This window comes from Aotus nancymaae, unplaced genomic scaffold (genome assembly GCF_030222135.1).
Source record: "Aotus nancymaae isolate 86718 unplaced genomic scaffold, 86718_ANA_hifiasm-v0.15.2.pri h1tg000036l, whole genome shotgun sequence".
Classification (NCBI taxonomy): domain Eukaryota; kingdom Metazoa; phylum Chordata; class Mammalia; order Primates; family Aotidae; genus Aotus; species Aotus nancymaae.
In genome coordinates, this window is record NW_026988450.1 from 67,829,900 (window position 1) to 67,842,716 (window position 12,817).

General features: G+C 51.5%; 1 protein-coding gene across 3 annotated transcripts; it reads left to right on the plus strand.

Annotated features, from left to right (window-relative positions):
- Nucleotides 1–5,428: 5,428 nt before the first annotated feature.
- Nucleotides 5,429–8,496, plus strand: LOC135268143 (nuclear pore membrane glycoprotein 210-like). 3 transcript variants are annotated; one of them, XM_064384135.1, is made up of 4 exons: nucleotides 5,429–5,658; nucleotides 5,779–5,830; nucleotides 7,787–7,904; nucleotides 8,425–8,496. In XM_064384135.1, the coding sequence occupies exons 1-3, from the start codon at nucleotides 5,462–5,464 to the stop codon at nucleotides 7,799–7,801; spliced, it is 264 nt and encodes an 87-aa protein (XP_064240205.1). In that variant the 5' UTR covers nucleotides 5,429–5,461; the 3' UTR covers nucleotides 7,802–7,904; nucleotides 8,425–8,496. The 3 variants fall into 3 exon arrangements, 2 of the variants coding, with proteins under 2 accessions (XP_064240205.1, XP_064240206.1); XM_064384136.1 differs by having other exon boundaries at nucleotides 5,429–5,584; nucleotides 5,729–5,830; XR_010345510.1 differs by lacking the exons at nucleotides 7,787–7,904; nucleotides 8,425–8,496 and adding an exon at nucleotides 6,027–6,149 and having other exon boundaries at nucleotides 5,429–5,830.
- Nucleotides 8,497–12,817: the final 4,321 nt, after the last annotated feature.

The window sequence follows — 12,817 nt, forward strand, 5'->3', positions numbered from 1 at the left end:
TTCTTCTCTTGCGTGGGCACAGGCAGAAGCATCTCATTAGTATTGAAATGCATCGCCTGGCAGCTCTGCGGCAGCCCCGGCTTCTTGTTGGCTGGGCCAACACAGCCTCGGGCTGCCTAGCTTGGAGGCTGCTGGCTTTCTGTGATGATTCTTGAGCCAGGGTTCTCTGGGTGGTGCTCTGGGTGGAGGAGGCGGCCATGAGGTCGTGCTGGAGGGCTTGTTGAGCCAAAGTTTCTAAATCTTCACTGCCCTTGGAGCACTTGATGGAGGCTGCAGCCACGAGGTCACCCTGGAGGGCTTGCTGAGCCGAGGTTTGTAAATCTCCACCACTGCCGATGGAGCTCCCAATGGAGGAGGCCACGTGGTCATGCTGGAGGGCTTGCTCAGGCACGGTTTCTAAATCCCCACCACTGCCGATGGAGCTCCCAATGGAGGAGGCCACGTGGTCATGCTGGAGGGCTTGCTCAGGCAAGTTTTCTAAATCCCCACCACTGCCGATGGAGCTCCCAATGGAGGAGGCCACGTGGTCAGGCTGGAGGGCTTGCTCAGGCACGGTTTCTAAATCCCCACCACTGCCGATGGAGCTCCCAATGGAGGAGGCCACGTGGTCATGCTGGAGGGCTTGCTCAGGCAAGTTTTCTAAATCCCCACCACTGCCGATGGAGCTCCCAATGGAGGAGGCCACGTGGTCAGGCTGGAGGGCTTGCTCAGGCACGGTTTCTAAATCCCCACCACTGCCGATGGAGCTCCCAATGGAGGAGGCCACGTGGTCATGCTGGAGGGCTTGCTCAGGCAAGTTTTCTAAATCCCCACCACTGCCGATGGAGCTCCCAATGGAGGAGGCCACGTGGTCAGGCTGGAGGGCTTGCTGAGCTGAGGTTTCTAAATCCCCACCACTGCCGATGGAGCTCCCAATGGAGGAGACCACGCGGTCAGGCTGGAGGGCTCGGTGAGAGAAGGTTTCTGAATCCCCACCACTGCCGTTGGATCTCCCAATGGAGGAGGCCACACGGTCATGCTGGAGGGCTTCTTGAGCCAAGGTTTCTAAATCCCCACCACTGCCGATGGAGTACCAGATGGAGGAGGCCACGCAGTCAGGCTGGAGGGCTTGCTGAGCCGAGGGTTCTAAATCCCCACCACTGCCGTTGGAGCTCCCAATGGAGGAGGCCACACGGTCATGCTGGAGGGCTTGTTCAGATGAGGTTTCTGTATCCCCACCACTGCTGTTGGAGCTCCCAATGGAGGAGGCCACACGGTCATGCTGGAGGGCTTGTTCAGATGAGGTTTCTGTATCCCCACCACTGCTGTTGGAGCTCCCAATGGAGGAGGCCACACGGTCATGCTGGAGGGCTTGTTCAGATGAGGTTTCTGAATCCCCACCACTGCTGTTGGAGCTCCCAATGGAGCAGGCCACGGAGTCATGCTGGAGGGCTTGTTGAGCCGAGGTTTCTAAATCTCCACAATTGCTGATGGAGCTCTTGATGGTCGGGGAGGCCATGGGGGCATGCTGGGGGTCTGGATTAAAACTCTCTGCCTTCCTCTTCAGGCCAGCAGGTGAACTTGAAACTTGTGGGCTGGCAGGTGAACTGGAACCTTGAGTGGATGGAGAACAGGTGGGATCCCCAGGAGCAAGGGCCTGTAGTCTGTTGGTGGCTCGCTTTCTTATTCTATCAAAAATAAGGTAGGTGGCCATGGGATAATTATATAAGTTGTTTTTAATTGCCTTGTTGACTTCCTTAGCCCTGAATCCCACAGCCACCAAGAGCTGCATTGTTTCAGGATTTGGGTGCAGGGTTTGCTCTTCATGAGTTGTTACGGGCAACTGCTGGCCATTGCTGACCCACGGGTCCCCCAGCACTTCCTGTACTGTGGGCCGCTCCCTGGGATCTCTGATTAGCAGTTTCTTCATTAGACTTTTAAGGCCTTCTGAAAAGATGTCCGGGCAAACATACCTTCCAGATTTAATTTTTTCTTTGAGGACCGTACGACACTTTGAGAAAAAGGGCAGATCCCTGGACATCATCTCGTACAAAGTGACGCCTAGGCTCCAAACATCCATGGCGGGGCATTGGTATGCCTGGTCCAGGATGACTTCTGGGGCCATGTACAAGGGGGTGCCACAACATCTTGTCAGCCACTGCCCCTCATCGTAAGTTGTCGCTAACCCAAAGTCGGCGATCTTGATCTTTCCTTCACCGTCCAACAGGATGTTCTCCGGCTTCAGGTCTCGGTGGGCTATTCTCCGAGCATGGCAGTACTCCATTGCTGACAGCATCTGTTGGAACATAACCCGGGCCTCCTCCTCTGTCACGTAGTTGCTGTACAGCCACTGGTGCAGGTCTCCTCCTGATGCGAATTCCATCACTAAGTGGCATACCTCTCTGGTGTTAATTATTTGATATAGTTCGATGATGTTGGTGTGGTGCATAGATTTTAAAATAGTCAGCTCTGTCTCGCTATTGGCGACGCTGGTGCCAGTTTTGCGAGTGGTTTTCACGGCCACCTGGGTGCCAGTCAGCAAGTGGTGGGCCAGCTTCACCTCGCCGAAGGCACCACTACCAATAAGATGTAGTATTTTGTAATACCGTAGCCCCTGCTCAGGTCGGGTGTGGGCCAATATCTGCCCCATGGTGCCTGATGGGGGCAGATAACTACACTACGCTAACTACACTACTACACTAACTACACGACTAAATACTAAGCAACAATACTGACTATACCAAAGTACGCTAAAATACTAAGCAACGATACTAACTATACTAACTACACTAACAATGCTAACTAGAAAAACACCAACCCCCCTCCCACAGAAACCCTCCCCCACCCCAAACACCCCCCACACCCAACCCCCCCACACACAGAAACACACAGATACAACACACACACACACACACGCACACACACGCACACACACACCACACAACTCGCAAATCACAATCGCTGGTCTGAATCCACAGGTCACCAAAAAAGCTTCCAGGGATATCTTAGACCAAAAACCATGACCCAGCCAGGGCCTTATATAGGCCCTCCCTGTGGTTCCGTCACAAAGGCTTTTCATGACATCAGAGCAAAGCAGGGGCCAATCACGGCTGGGGATCACTCAGAGTTCTGAGCATGAGCCAGTCATGGCTGGGGATCATTCACAGAGGTTTTCTCACTTTTGGTCCCCAAAACATCTTCCTCTTTTAAAAAGAAAAGTGCTTTTGTCTAGATGAGTTATAGAGATTCATATTTAGTTTCCTAGCTATTTAAACTGGTACAACACTTCAACAGCACTTTCATTTGTAGTTTCTTTTTCTATAATTTTTTTATTATACTCTTAAGTTCTGGGGTACATGTGTAGATTGTGCAGGTTTGTTAGATAGGTTTACAGGTGCCATGGTGGTTTTCAGTCATTTGTAATTTCAAAATCTGAAACAGCTTTTGGATTTTGAAGATCTCCTAATGTCTACATGCAAAATATTCAATTCCTTTTCTTTCATCTATGAACAGTTGGTCTCAACCATTGAGAAGGGAGAGAATATTTTCCTTTCCTTGTAGGGTTTTTCCTTCCTCACGTGGTTGACATTATGTAATGGACACAGAGGAAACAGACATACCCTACCCTCCACGAGCCCATAGCCTCATCAGGAAGGCCCCCAGCCATAAAGCTCCTTCTGCATGAGGAGCACCAGGTGAAGCAGGGGCCAGAGAATAGTGGCCTGGGCCGCAGGTCAGCACTGGTGAGGGAGGAAGCGGGGCTTTCTGGAGGTCAGTGTGCTGAGCCCTGCGGTGTGAGGAGGGGTCACCTAAGTGAGTAGGGACAAGGGCAGGAGGGTAGCCTCTACAAAGGCCCAGGATGACTGAGGGTGGCTCTCTGGAGGGATGCACTAGTCTGAATGAGTGACTGGGGCCAGGTTGGGAGTGCTCGAGTCCCAGGACAGAGGCTGAGCCTGTATTCCAGGGCCGGGGCTGTGGAATAGTTCTGAGCCCCTCACTGGGCCACAGCCCTGAGACCCTGACTCTGCTCCTGACCTGGGAGTGGGCTCAACTGAACTTCGCCTCCTCGCCAGCCTCACTGCCTCCAGCCTCCCCCACCCACACCCCTCCTTTCAGGCTCCCAGAGGGATCCAAGGAAAAGCTACCTCTGGCCTATACCACCCACCGGCTGGCCCTGAGACCTTCAAGGAGAAGCCCTCCTCCTTGTCCACCAGGGCTTGCCTGGGCAACCTGTTCTCCCCACGGCCCTGCCTTACAGACCACCCTGTGTGCCCGTGCCCATGTGGGTCAGGCCATCATGTTTCCTACACACAGTCCCCACTGCCTGGAGTCCCCTGCTTACTGTCCTGCACTGGGTGCCCTCCTGTCCTTTCAGTCCCAGCTGAGATATCTGGCACTCTGGGGAGCGTCCCTGAGCCCTGGACACAGAGAAGCTTCTTCTGCCCTGGATCTCAGGACTGCTTCTGCTTTCCTTCTGCCATGGTGCAGAAACCTCTACCACACACACACACACACACACACACACACGCACGCACATTCTCACACCTCACACACACTTTTTTCTCCTTTTTTCTTTTTTGGAGACAGAGTCTCACTCTGTCACCCAGGCTGGAGTACAATGGCATGATCTCAGCTCACTGCAACCTCCACTGCCTTGGTTCAGGCGATTCTCCTGACTCAGCTTCCTGAGTATGTGGAATTACAGGTGTGCACCACCACGCCCAGCTCATTTATTGTATTTTTAGTGGAGATGGGGTTTTGCCATGTTGGGCAGGCTGGTCTTGAACCCCTGGGCTCAAGTGATCGTCCCACCTTGGCTTCCCAAAGTGCTGGGATTCCAGGTGGGAGCCACCGCTCTTGGCCTGCTCCTGCTCTTCCATCCATGCATTGGAGTCACCTCTCCCTGTGGGCAGCTGCTGCACCCTGAGTGCCTGGCACAACTATGGCCCCGAGGAGGTGCTCAAACACGGGACTCCCCGGGGGCCTCAGATCTGGGTGGCTCCCTTGTGTGACATGAGGCAGGAAGCAGAGCTCTGTGGGTCATGTGCCGCCCTAGGGGATGAAGGCTGTCCTTGTTCTCTTGTGAACCAGGCTTGGCCACTCTTCCAGGGGACCCATCCCCACTGCCTAGCCTGGTCAACAGTGGCCTTCCTGTCCCTGCCCAGAGTCGTGTCTGCCACATGCTCTGAAGCTGGCCCTTTGCTGTGAGGTCTTGAAGGGCAGGATGTGTGTGAGTCACCCACCACTGGGGCCTGGTAGGGTGGGGAGGCATCTAAGCAGGACTGCTGCCAACCCACTCCTGGGTCTGGAGTGGAGGAGCCGGCAACTCACTCCACCTTGGGGGGCTGATGGGAGGCCTCAAAGAGGCCTTGGCCATCCCACTGGACTCAGGAGCACCAGGGGCTTATCAGGGCTTGTGGCTTGGAGCAAGGCCAGGCCCTGGGGCTTCTGGGCCTGCTCTTCTTGAAGGGTGACCTGCAGGATGACCTGGTATCGGCCCGCAGGTGTCCCATGGCCTCCCGCATCTGATGTTCTTGCCCTTCAGCATGACCCTCTAGTGCCTTCATCGGCTGCCACAGAGCTCGTGCTGGTAGAGGACGTGAGGGTGAGCCTGGAAGAGGTGACCATCTACAACCATCTTGGCTTCCATATACAGCCCTTGCCCTGCCGGCTGCCTGGGTAAGACCACCGGGGGACCCCCTCCCCCTCCAACACACAGCCCAGCTCTCCCTGAATCTGCCTCCTGCAGGTGGAGCTCCGCCTCAGGAAAGACTCGGGTGACTTCTTCCTCAATACCAGTGCTGCGGACGACATCAAGATGGCCTACCAGGAAACCAGGGCCATCACCATGGTAAGTTTGGGTCATTGGTCCCCAGGGTGATTTTCATTCTTCATCTGGGCCATCGTGATGTTCATAGATTGGTATTTTAAAAGCTGTCACTTAATCTCATCAGCTCTAACTAGCAAAGCTGTTAGAGTCTCTGATTTATTCTGCAACTTTAGTCATTTTCATGCTACCTTTGTGATTTTTTTTATTTTTGAGACAGGGTCTCACTCTGTTGCCTGGGCTGGAGTGCAGTGGCAGGATCTTAGCTTACTGCAGACTTGACCTCCTGGACTTAAGTGATCCTCCCAACTCAGCCTCTGGAGTAGCTGTGACTACCACCACCCAGCTGTGCACACCACCACACTTAACTAATTTTTGTATTTTTTGTAGAGACGGGATCTTGCCATGTTGCCCAGCTGGTCTCGAACTCCTGGGCTCAAGAGATCCACTGGCCCTGGCCTCTCAAAGTGCTGGCATTACCAGTGTGACCCTCCACACCCAGGCTACCTTTATGATTTTCATTCCATGTCCACAAACTCCCCACACTGTTCCCTAATGGTTTCCTTTCTGTCAATCTTTTCATTAAAATTAAAATGTTATTACATAAGCAGCACTCTAACAACAATAAAGAAAATTGCTTCTAAAGAGGTTGCACCTTTCTCTGTTTCCCCTGGTTGATTTCTTGACCCTCTCCCTATTCTTGCAAGTGTTGACTTATCTGTGCTCTTGGCATGGAAGAATTTAGTGTTCTGTTTTCCACTATCTTACTCTATTCTCACTTTTTCTATTTCCCCATGTTGATAGGGAGGCTGGCTGATTATTTTTATGTTGTCATTTGAGCTTTTGCCATTCTTTTCTAATCAGAGCGTTTGGATGGTCAATATGTTTTTGTTCTTTCAAAAATATAAGGAAGAATAGAATGAAAAGAATAAAAAACAAACACTATCAGACACATCTGCATATCTGCACGATGGGTTATGATGCAATCACAAATACAGAACTGACTTTAGAAGGGAGCTCTTACTACTGAAAGTGTAATAAACCCTCTCTAAGTCATCAACCCAAGGCAGCCCAAAGCTCATTGGTTTGATACAACAATGGCAGTGGCACCCACTCCAGCATGTCATTAAACCACTGCTGTGCTGTAGCCTTTGAGCTGCTGTGAGCCCAAGACCTGCTTTCCTCTGTTAAAAAGGGTGGTTCCACATGATTGAGGAGTGTTGCAGTCAGGCCAGCTTCAGAGACTTTTCCCAGACCCAGTGAGGCCTGGGTTGATTTGGTGCTTGGTGTGTGGTGGGGACTCAGATGGTGCAGCGCTGTGGGTGGGCTAGAGGTGCCCTGACCATCGGTCTCCTGCCATCCTGATACTCGGGTTTGCTCTTGCCTTTGCCTGGTTCGTGGAGGTGGCCCTCGCAGGCTCGCAGCAGCAGGAAACAACTTCCTGGCTTCAGGAAAGGCCAAAGTCGGAGTTCACCTTTGCAGTGACCGTGTCCCAGAGTCTCCTTTCAGAAGCACAACCAGGGCGCCTTTCTTTGACTTTTTGCACCTACTGACTGTCTTCACATAGACTGTCACTAAATTAACTTCCTCTAGGGCAGGATAGGTGTAAAGTTGGTGAGGGGAAGCAGCAGGGTGTGAGGAACAGAGCTGGAAATGCTGTGCTAAATGGACCTGGCCCCAAGGTGCAGTGTTGGGGAGTAACAGGGGGAGGTGGAGACTGTGGCAAATGAGCACACTGGCCGAGTCTAAGGGCAGCCACCATGCACCTCTAGCTGATTTCTGTTGTTTTTAATCACATCTGTGTCAAGGTCATTCACATACCATGCAATTAACACATCTAAAGCATACAGTTCAGGGGTTTTTTAGTAAATTTTAGAACATTCACAGAGTTGGGAACAATCACCAAACACATCCTCCCCATCCGCTTGCCTCCCCTCCTTTCCATTCCCTTCCCTTTTCTTTCTTTTCTTTTCTTTCCAGGGTGTCACTCTGTAACCCAGGCTGGAGTGCAGGGCTGCCATCTCAGCTCACTGCAACCTCTGCCTCCCAGGCTGAAGCCATCCTCCCACCTCGGCCTCCTGAGTAGCTGGGATTATAGGTGGGTGCCACCACAGCCAGCTAATTTCTATATTTTACCTGGCTATGGTGGCAACATGACAGGGTTTTACCATGTTGCCAGGATAGTCTCAACCTCCTGAGCTCAAGCAATCCACCAGCTTCGACCTCCCAATGTGCTGGGATTACAGGGCTGAGCCACTACTGTGCCTGGCCAGATCAGGCACTTTCTAGACCTTCCTAAAAGCTGTGTCTTGGATTTTGCTTTTCTCTACTGTTAGGTGAGGTCCATACAGCTAATATATGCAGAATTTCTAGAAGAGTTCTGGCACATGGTGGACAATTGTTATGATATTGGCTCTGAGCTCCCTGGGGCCTGGGCCAAAATGAGAACCACATTAAGCTACATAGTCTTGTTATCATATCAAACAAGGGAAACCTTACTTGTTTCTCAGGAGGTGGTCTAGGTGATTGTCCTGGTGTTAGTGTTTGGCCTGAAGCAGGTCAGTGTCGCTTCCTAAGAGCGGGGACTTTAACTTGTGCGATTTGTCTCCTTACTCCAGGGAGACCTCTGGGCTTGTACTCCTCTCCAGCTGTCCCCAGATGACTAGTCGCCTCCAGAAGTTCTTCATTCATGCATCGAGAGCCCAGAGGCCCACAGCCACCTACTGGTGAGAGGTGCTGGGAGGTTCCTAGGGCAGTGGGGAGGTCCCAGCAAGCCATGATGTGATCTCCTCCTGCCCCTTTCTCAGTGCTGTCACTAATGGGATCCCAGCTACTTCTGAGGGCAAGATCCAGACCGCCCTGAAACTGGAACACATTGATGGGGTCAATCTTGTGAGTCCGGGTCTGGGCAGGGAAGAGGAGGGATGCTTCTAGATATAGTACTCCTACGGAGAGGAGTCAGGGGTATGGATTTGGGATGGCTGGCTCTCCTGTCCCCTAAAACAGGCAAGTGACCACTGCCTATACTGTGGCCCTGCCCAGAGTCTGTTGGGAGCAGGGAGGGTCTGGGTATAGCTGCCAGGCCTCTGTAATGCTTGTTCCCTCTTGGGTGGCACCACAGTCAGTTCTGGTGAGGGCCCCATCCTGAAAGGACATCATGGAAGACATCAAGAAGACTCAGCCACTTTCATGTGTTGGCCACAGGCTCTGGCTGTGCCCTGGTCCAGCTGCAGCCGCTGACAGGTAGGTCTGTCACCTCAGCCTAAGTGGGTGGATTACAATGTCAGGAGTCCAAGACTAACCTGGCCAAGATGTTGAAACCCCATCTCTACTAAAAGCTACAAAAACTAGCTGGGCATGGTGGTAGGCCCCTGTAATCCCAGCTCCTTAGGAGACTGAAGCAGGAGAATCGCTTGAACCTGGGAGGTGGACCTGAGGTCAGGAGTTTGAGAACAGCCTGACCAACCTGGAGAAACCTGTCTTTACTGAAAATACAAAAATTAGCTGCACATGGTGGCACACACCTGTAATCCCAGCTACTCAGGAGGCTGAGACAGGAGGATTGATTGAACCCAGGAGGCGGAGTTTGTGGAGAGCTGAGATTGTGCCATTGCACTCCAGCCTGGGCAACAAGAGTGAAACTCTGTCTCAAAAAAAAAAAGGGTAGAGATAGGGGCTAGGCTTAGTGGGTCATGCCTGTAATCCCAGCACTTTGGGAGGCTGAGGTGGGTGGGTCACATGAACCCAGAATTTTAAGACCAGCCTGGGTAAAATGGCAAAACTCTGTCTCTACAAAATATGCAAAAAAAAAAAAAAAAAAAAAAAAGAGCCATGTGTGGTGGCACGCACCTGTAGTCCCAGCTACTTGGGAGACTGAGGTGGGAGGATCATCAGCTCAGGAGGCAGATGTTGTAATGAACCAAGATCTTGCCACTGCACTCCAGCCTGGGTGACAGAGTGACACCCCGTCTCAAAAAAAAAAAAAAAAATTGAGATGGGGTCTTGCTATGTTGCCTAGGCTGGTCGTGAACTCCTAGCCTCTCCCCCAACATGCTGGGATTACAGGCATGAGCCACTGTGCCCAGCCTTCTTACTCTTTTATTTTTTAAAGCAGGGTCTCAGTATGTTACCCAGGCAGACTAGTCTCCAACTCCTGACCTCAAGCAACTCTCCCACCTCAGCCTCCTTATCCGTGTGTGTGTCTGTGTGTGTGTGAGTGTGTGTGTGTGTGAGAGAGAGAGAGAGTCTCTCTTGTCTCTGTTACCAAGGCTGGAGTGCAGTGATATGATCTCCAGTCACTGCAACCTCTGCCTCCTGGGTTCAAGCAGTTCTCCTGCTAGGATTACAGGCACGTGCCACCACACCCAGCTAATTATTTTTTTTTTTTTTTTTAGTCTCACTCTGTCACTCAGGCTGGAGTGAAGTGGTGAGATCTCAGCTCACTGCAACCTCCACCCCACCAGGTTCTAGCAGTTCTGCCTCAGCCTCCCAAGTAGCTGGAATTACAGGTGTATGTCACCACGCCCGGCTAATTTTCTGTAGGAACAATTTGACCATGTTGCCCAGACTGGTCTCCAACTTGTGGGCTCAAGTGATCCTCCTGCCTTGGCCCCCAAAGTGCTGCGGTAACAGGCGTGAGCCACCGTTATGTAGGAAAAGACTTCCACAGTTCAACCCACAACTAGGCAGTGCCACACTTTTCTTCAGGTGGGTGTGGCTTGTGGATATTTCCTTTTTAGCTGACCTTGGCCCCTTGCTGAGGAAGGGATAGACCCACTCCCTCTGCAGAAGGGCTGAGGTTTAGGCAAGGTCCACTGTTTCCCATCTCATGGCATTAATGTTCCTATGCCTGCCAGGTGTCATTTTGCCAGCCCGGCTTATTCTCCAGGGTTGGGGGGCTCCCAGTCATTGGCAGTTCAGGCAGTGTGTCCCTGCCCTCTACTCACTGCCATGTGATCTTGGGCAAGCCATGTCTCCTCTTTCAGACTCAGTTTCTTCATCTGTGAAGTGAAGCCTCATGCTCCCCACCCCTGAGCAGAAAGCTCTGTACTTTCTACTCAGTTTTGCTATGAACCTGAAACTCCTCTAAAAATTACAAAGACTGTGAAAAAAAAGAATTTATTGGCCAGGTACAGTGGCTCATGCCTGTAATCCCAACACTTTAGAAGGCTGAGGTGGGTGGATCACCTGAGGTCAGGAGTTTGAGACCAGCCTGGCCAACATGAGAAAACATGACTCTACCTAAAATAGATAAATTAGCTGGGCATCGTGGTGCATGCCTGTAGTCCCAGCTTCTCAGGAGGCTGAGGCATGAGAATTGCTTGAACCTGCAAGGTAAGGGCTGCAGTGAGCTGAGGTCACACCATTGCATTACAGTTTGGGTGACAGAGCAAGATTCCAGCAAAAAACAAAACAAAAATAAAAGAGAGATAAGATGATCAGCAAATGGGCCAGTGAAGCTGGTGGCCATGTGACTAACACAGAGCAAGATTAGACAAGGCTGTAGGAGAGGCAGGAGGAAAGTTACCCCAAACAGAATAGACAAAAAAGATAGGAATGGGGGAGCCATTCTTTCTTGCATGCTGTTAGTACTGTACAAAATAGCTGTGTGCCCTGATTTCCTCCTCTGAAAGCTTACCCAAGCAATACTTTGGGAAAAGTCTTCCAATGATATTAACATCCACCAGGGAACTGGCCCAGCACAGACTAACTGGGACCTAAGTTGCCGTCCACATCATCTCTAAGAAGGCTGGTCTACCTCTCCAGAGAGAGATGGGTACGATGAAGACTCTCCATTGCCCAAATATCATTCAGCTCTATCAGGAGATTGATACCATCTATGTGGTGATGGAGTAACCAGAGGAGAACTCCACCAACAGATATGCCACCACTGCCACATACAGGAGGAGGAAGAGAAGAAGAGGAGGTCTGGACCATTTCAGGTAGCTTCTATCAGCTCTACAGTACTGCCACTTAACATCACACATCCGGACCTAAAGCCATAAAACATCCTACCCAACTAGGACAGCAACAATACACTGTGGACTTCAGCTGTAGTCCAATGTTCAGAGAAGGGCAGACCCTGACAGCCTTGTGTGGTGTGTACCCTTACATGTCCCGAGAATCCTCCCTGGGCCACACATGTGGGTGACCCGCCATGGACATACAAAGACCCAGGGTGAGGATGCAATCCAGGAAAGCATGGAGCTGTGGCCTTCTACTCAGGGAACCCTCCAGACTTCATGAAAAATTTCTCCCAGGAAGATACCATGCCCAAATGCTTATTTCCCTTCAACTTGACTCATTCAAAAGTTACTAATGCTGAACACCAGGGAGCGTCCTTCATTTTAACTCATGAAAAATCCATGGGTGAAAAGTAGCCAGAAGATGCCACTGATACCATAACAAAGAGTCACTCCTGAACGATCTGAAACCCGAACAATCTAGATCATGATGCCCATGGGATTCCAGGCCAAGAACATCTTTGCAGCAATTGCAGAAAGAAAATTCAATGATCCCATGGCCACCTACCTCATTGTAGAGCACACAAAACAACAAGAGAGGAAGTGCTCCACCATCAGAGGACCCCTTCCTCCTGGGGTTCCCACCTGTCCTTTCCCATCCACTGACGTTTCCATCTTCCCTCTCCCACTGAAGTGGGCTCACAGGAAGACGACTTGTCAGACTTTTAATGTTCAGCTGCCTGAGGAGGGCCAGGAGTCAGGGCAGAAGACCACCATTGCTTCCAGTTCAGCTGCCAGCCTGCAGAGGAAGCCACACCGGGAAGCCAGGAAGTTTTAATGAAGCCCCCAACTTGACCCTGTGGTCTCCCCTTCCACCCAACACCAGCAGCATTGTTAAAGTTGCAGAAATCCAGAAATGCCCCAGACACATCAAAAACTCCCAGGGGGCCAGCATCATCCAAACCAGGCAGCTTCAGGCTGTGACGTCAGCCTCACTGATAAGAAGCTGGGGCTGCTGCGTGGCTGCCAGGGGAGGACTTTCCACTCT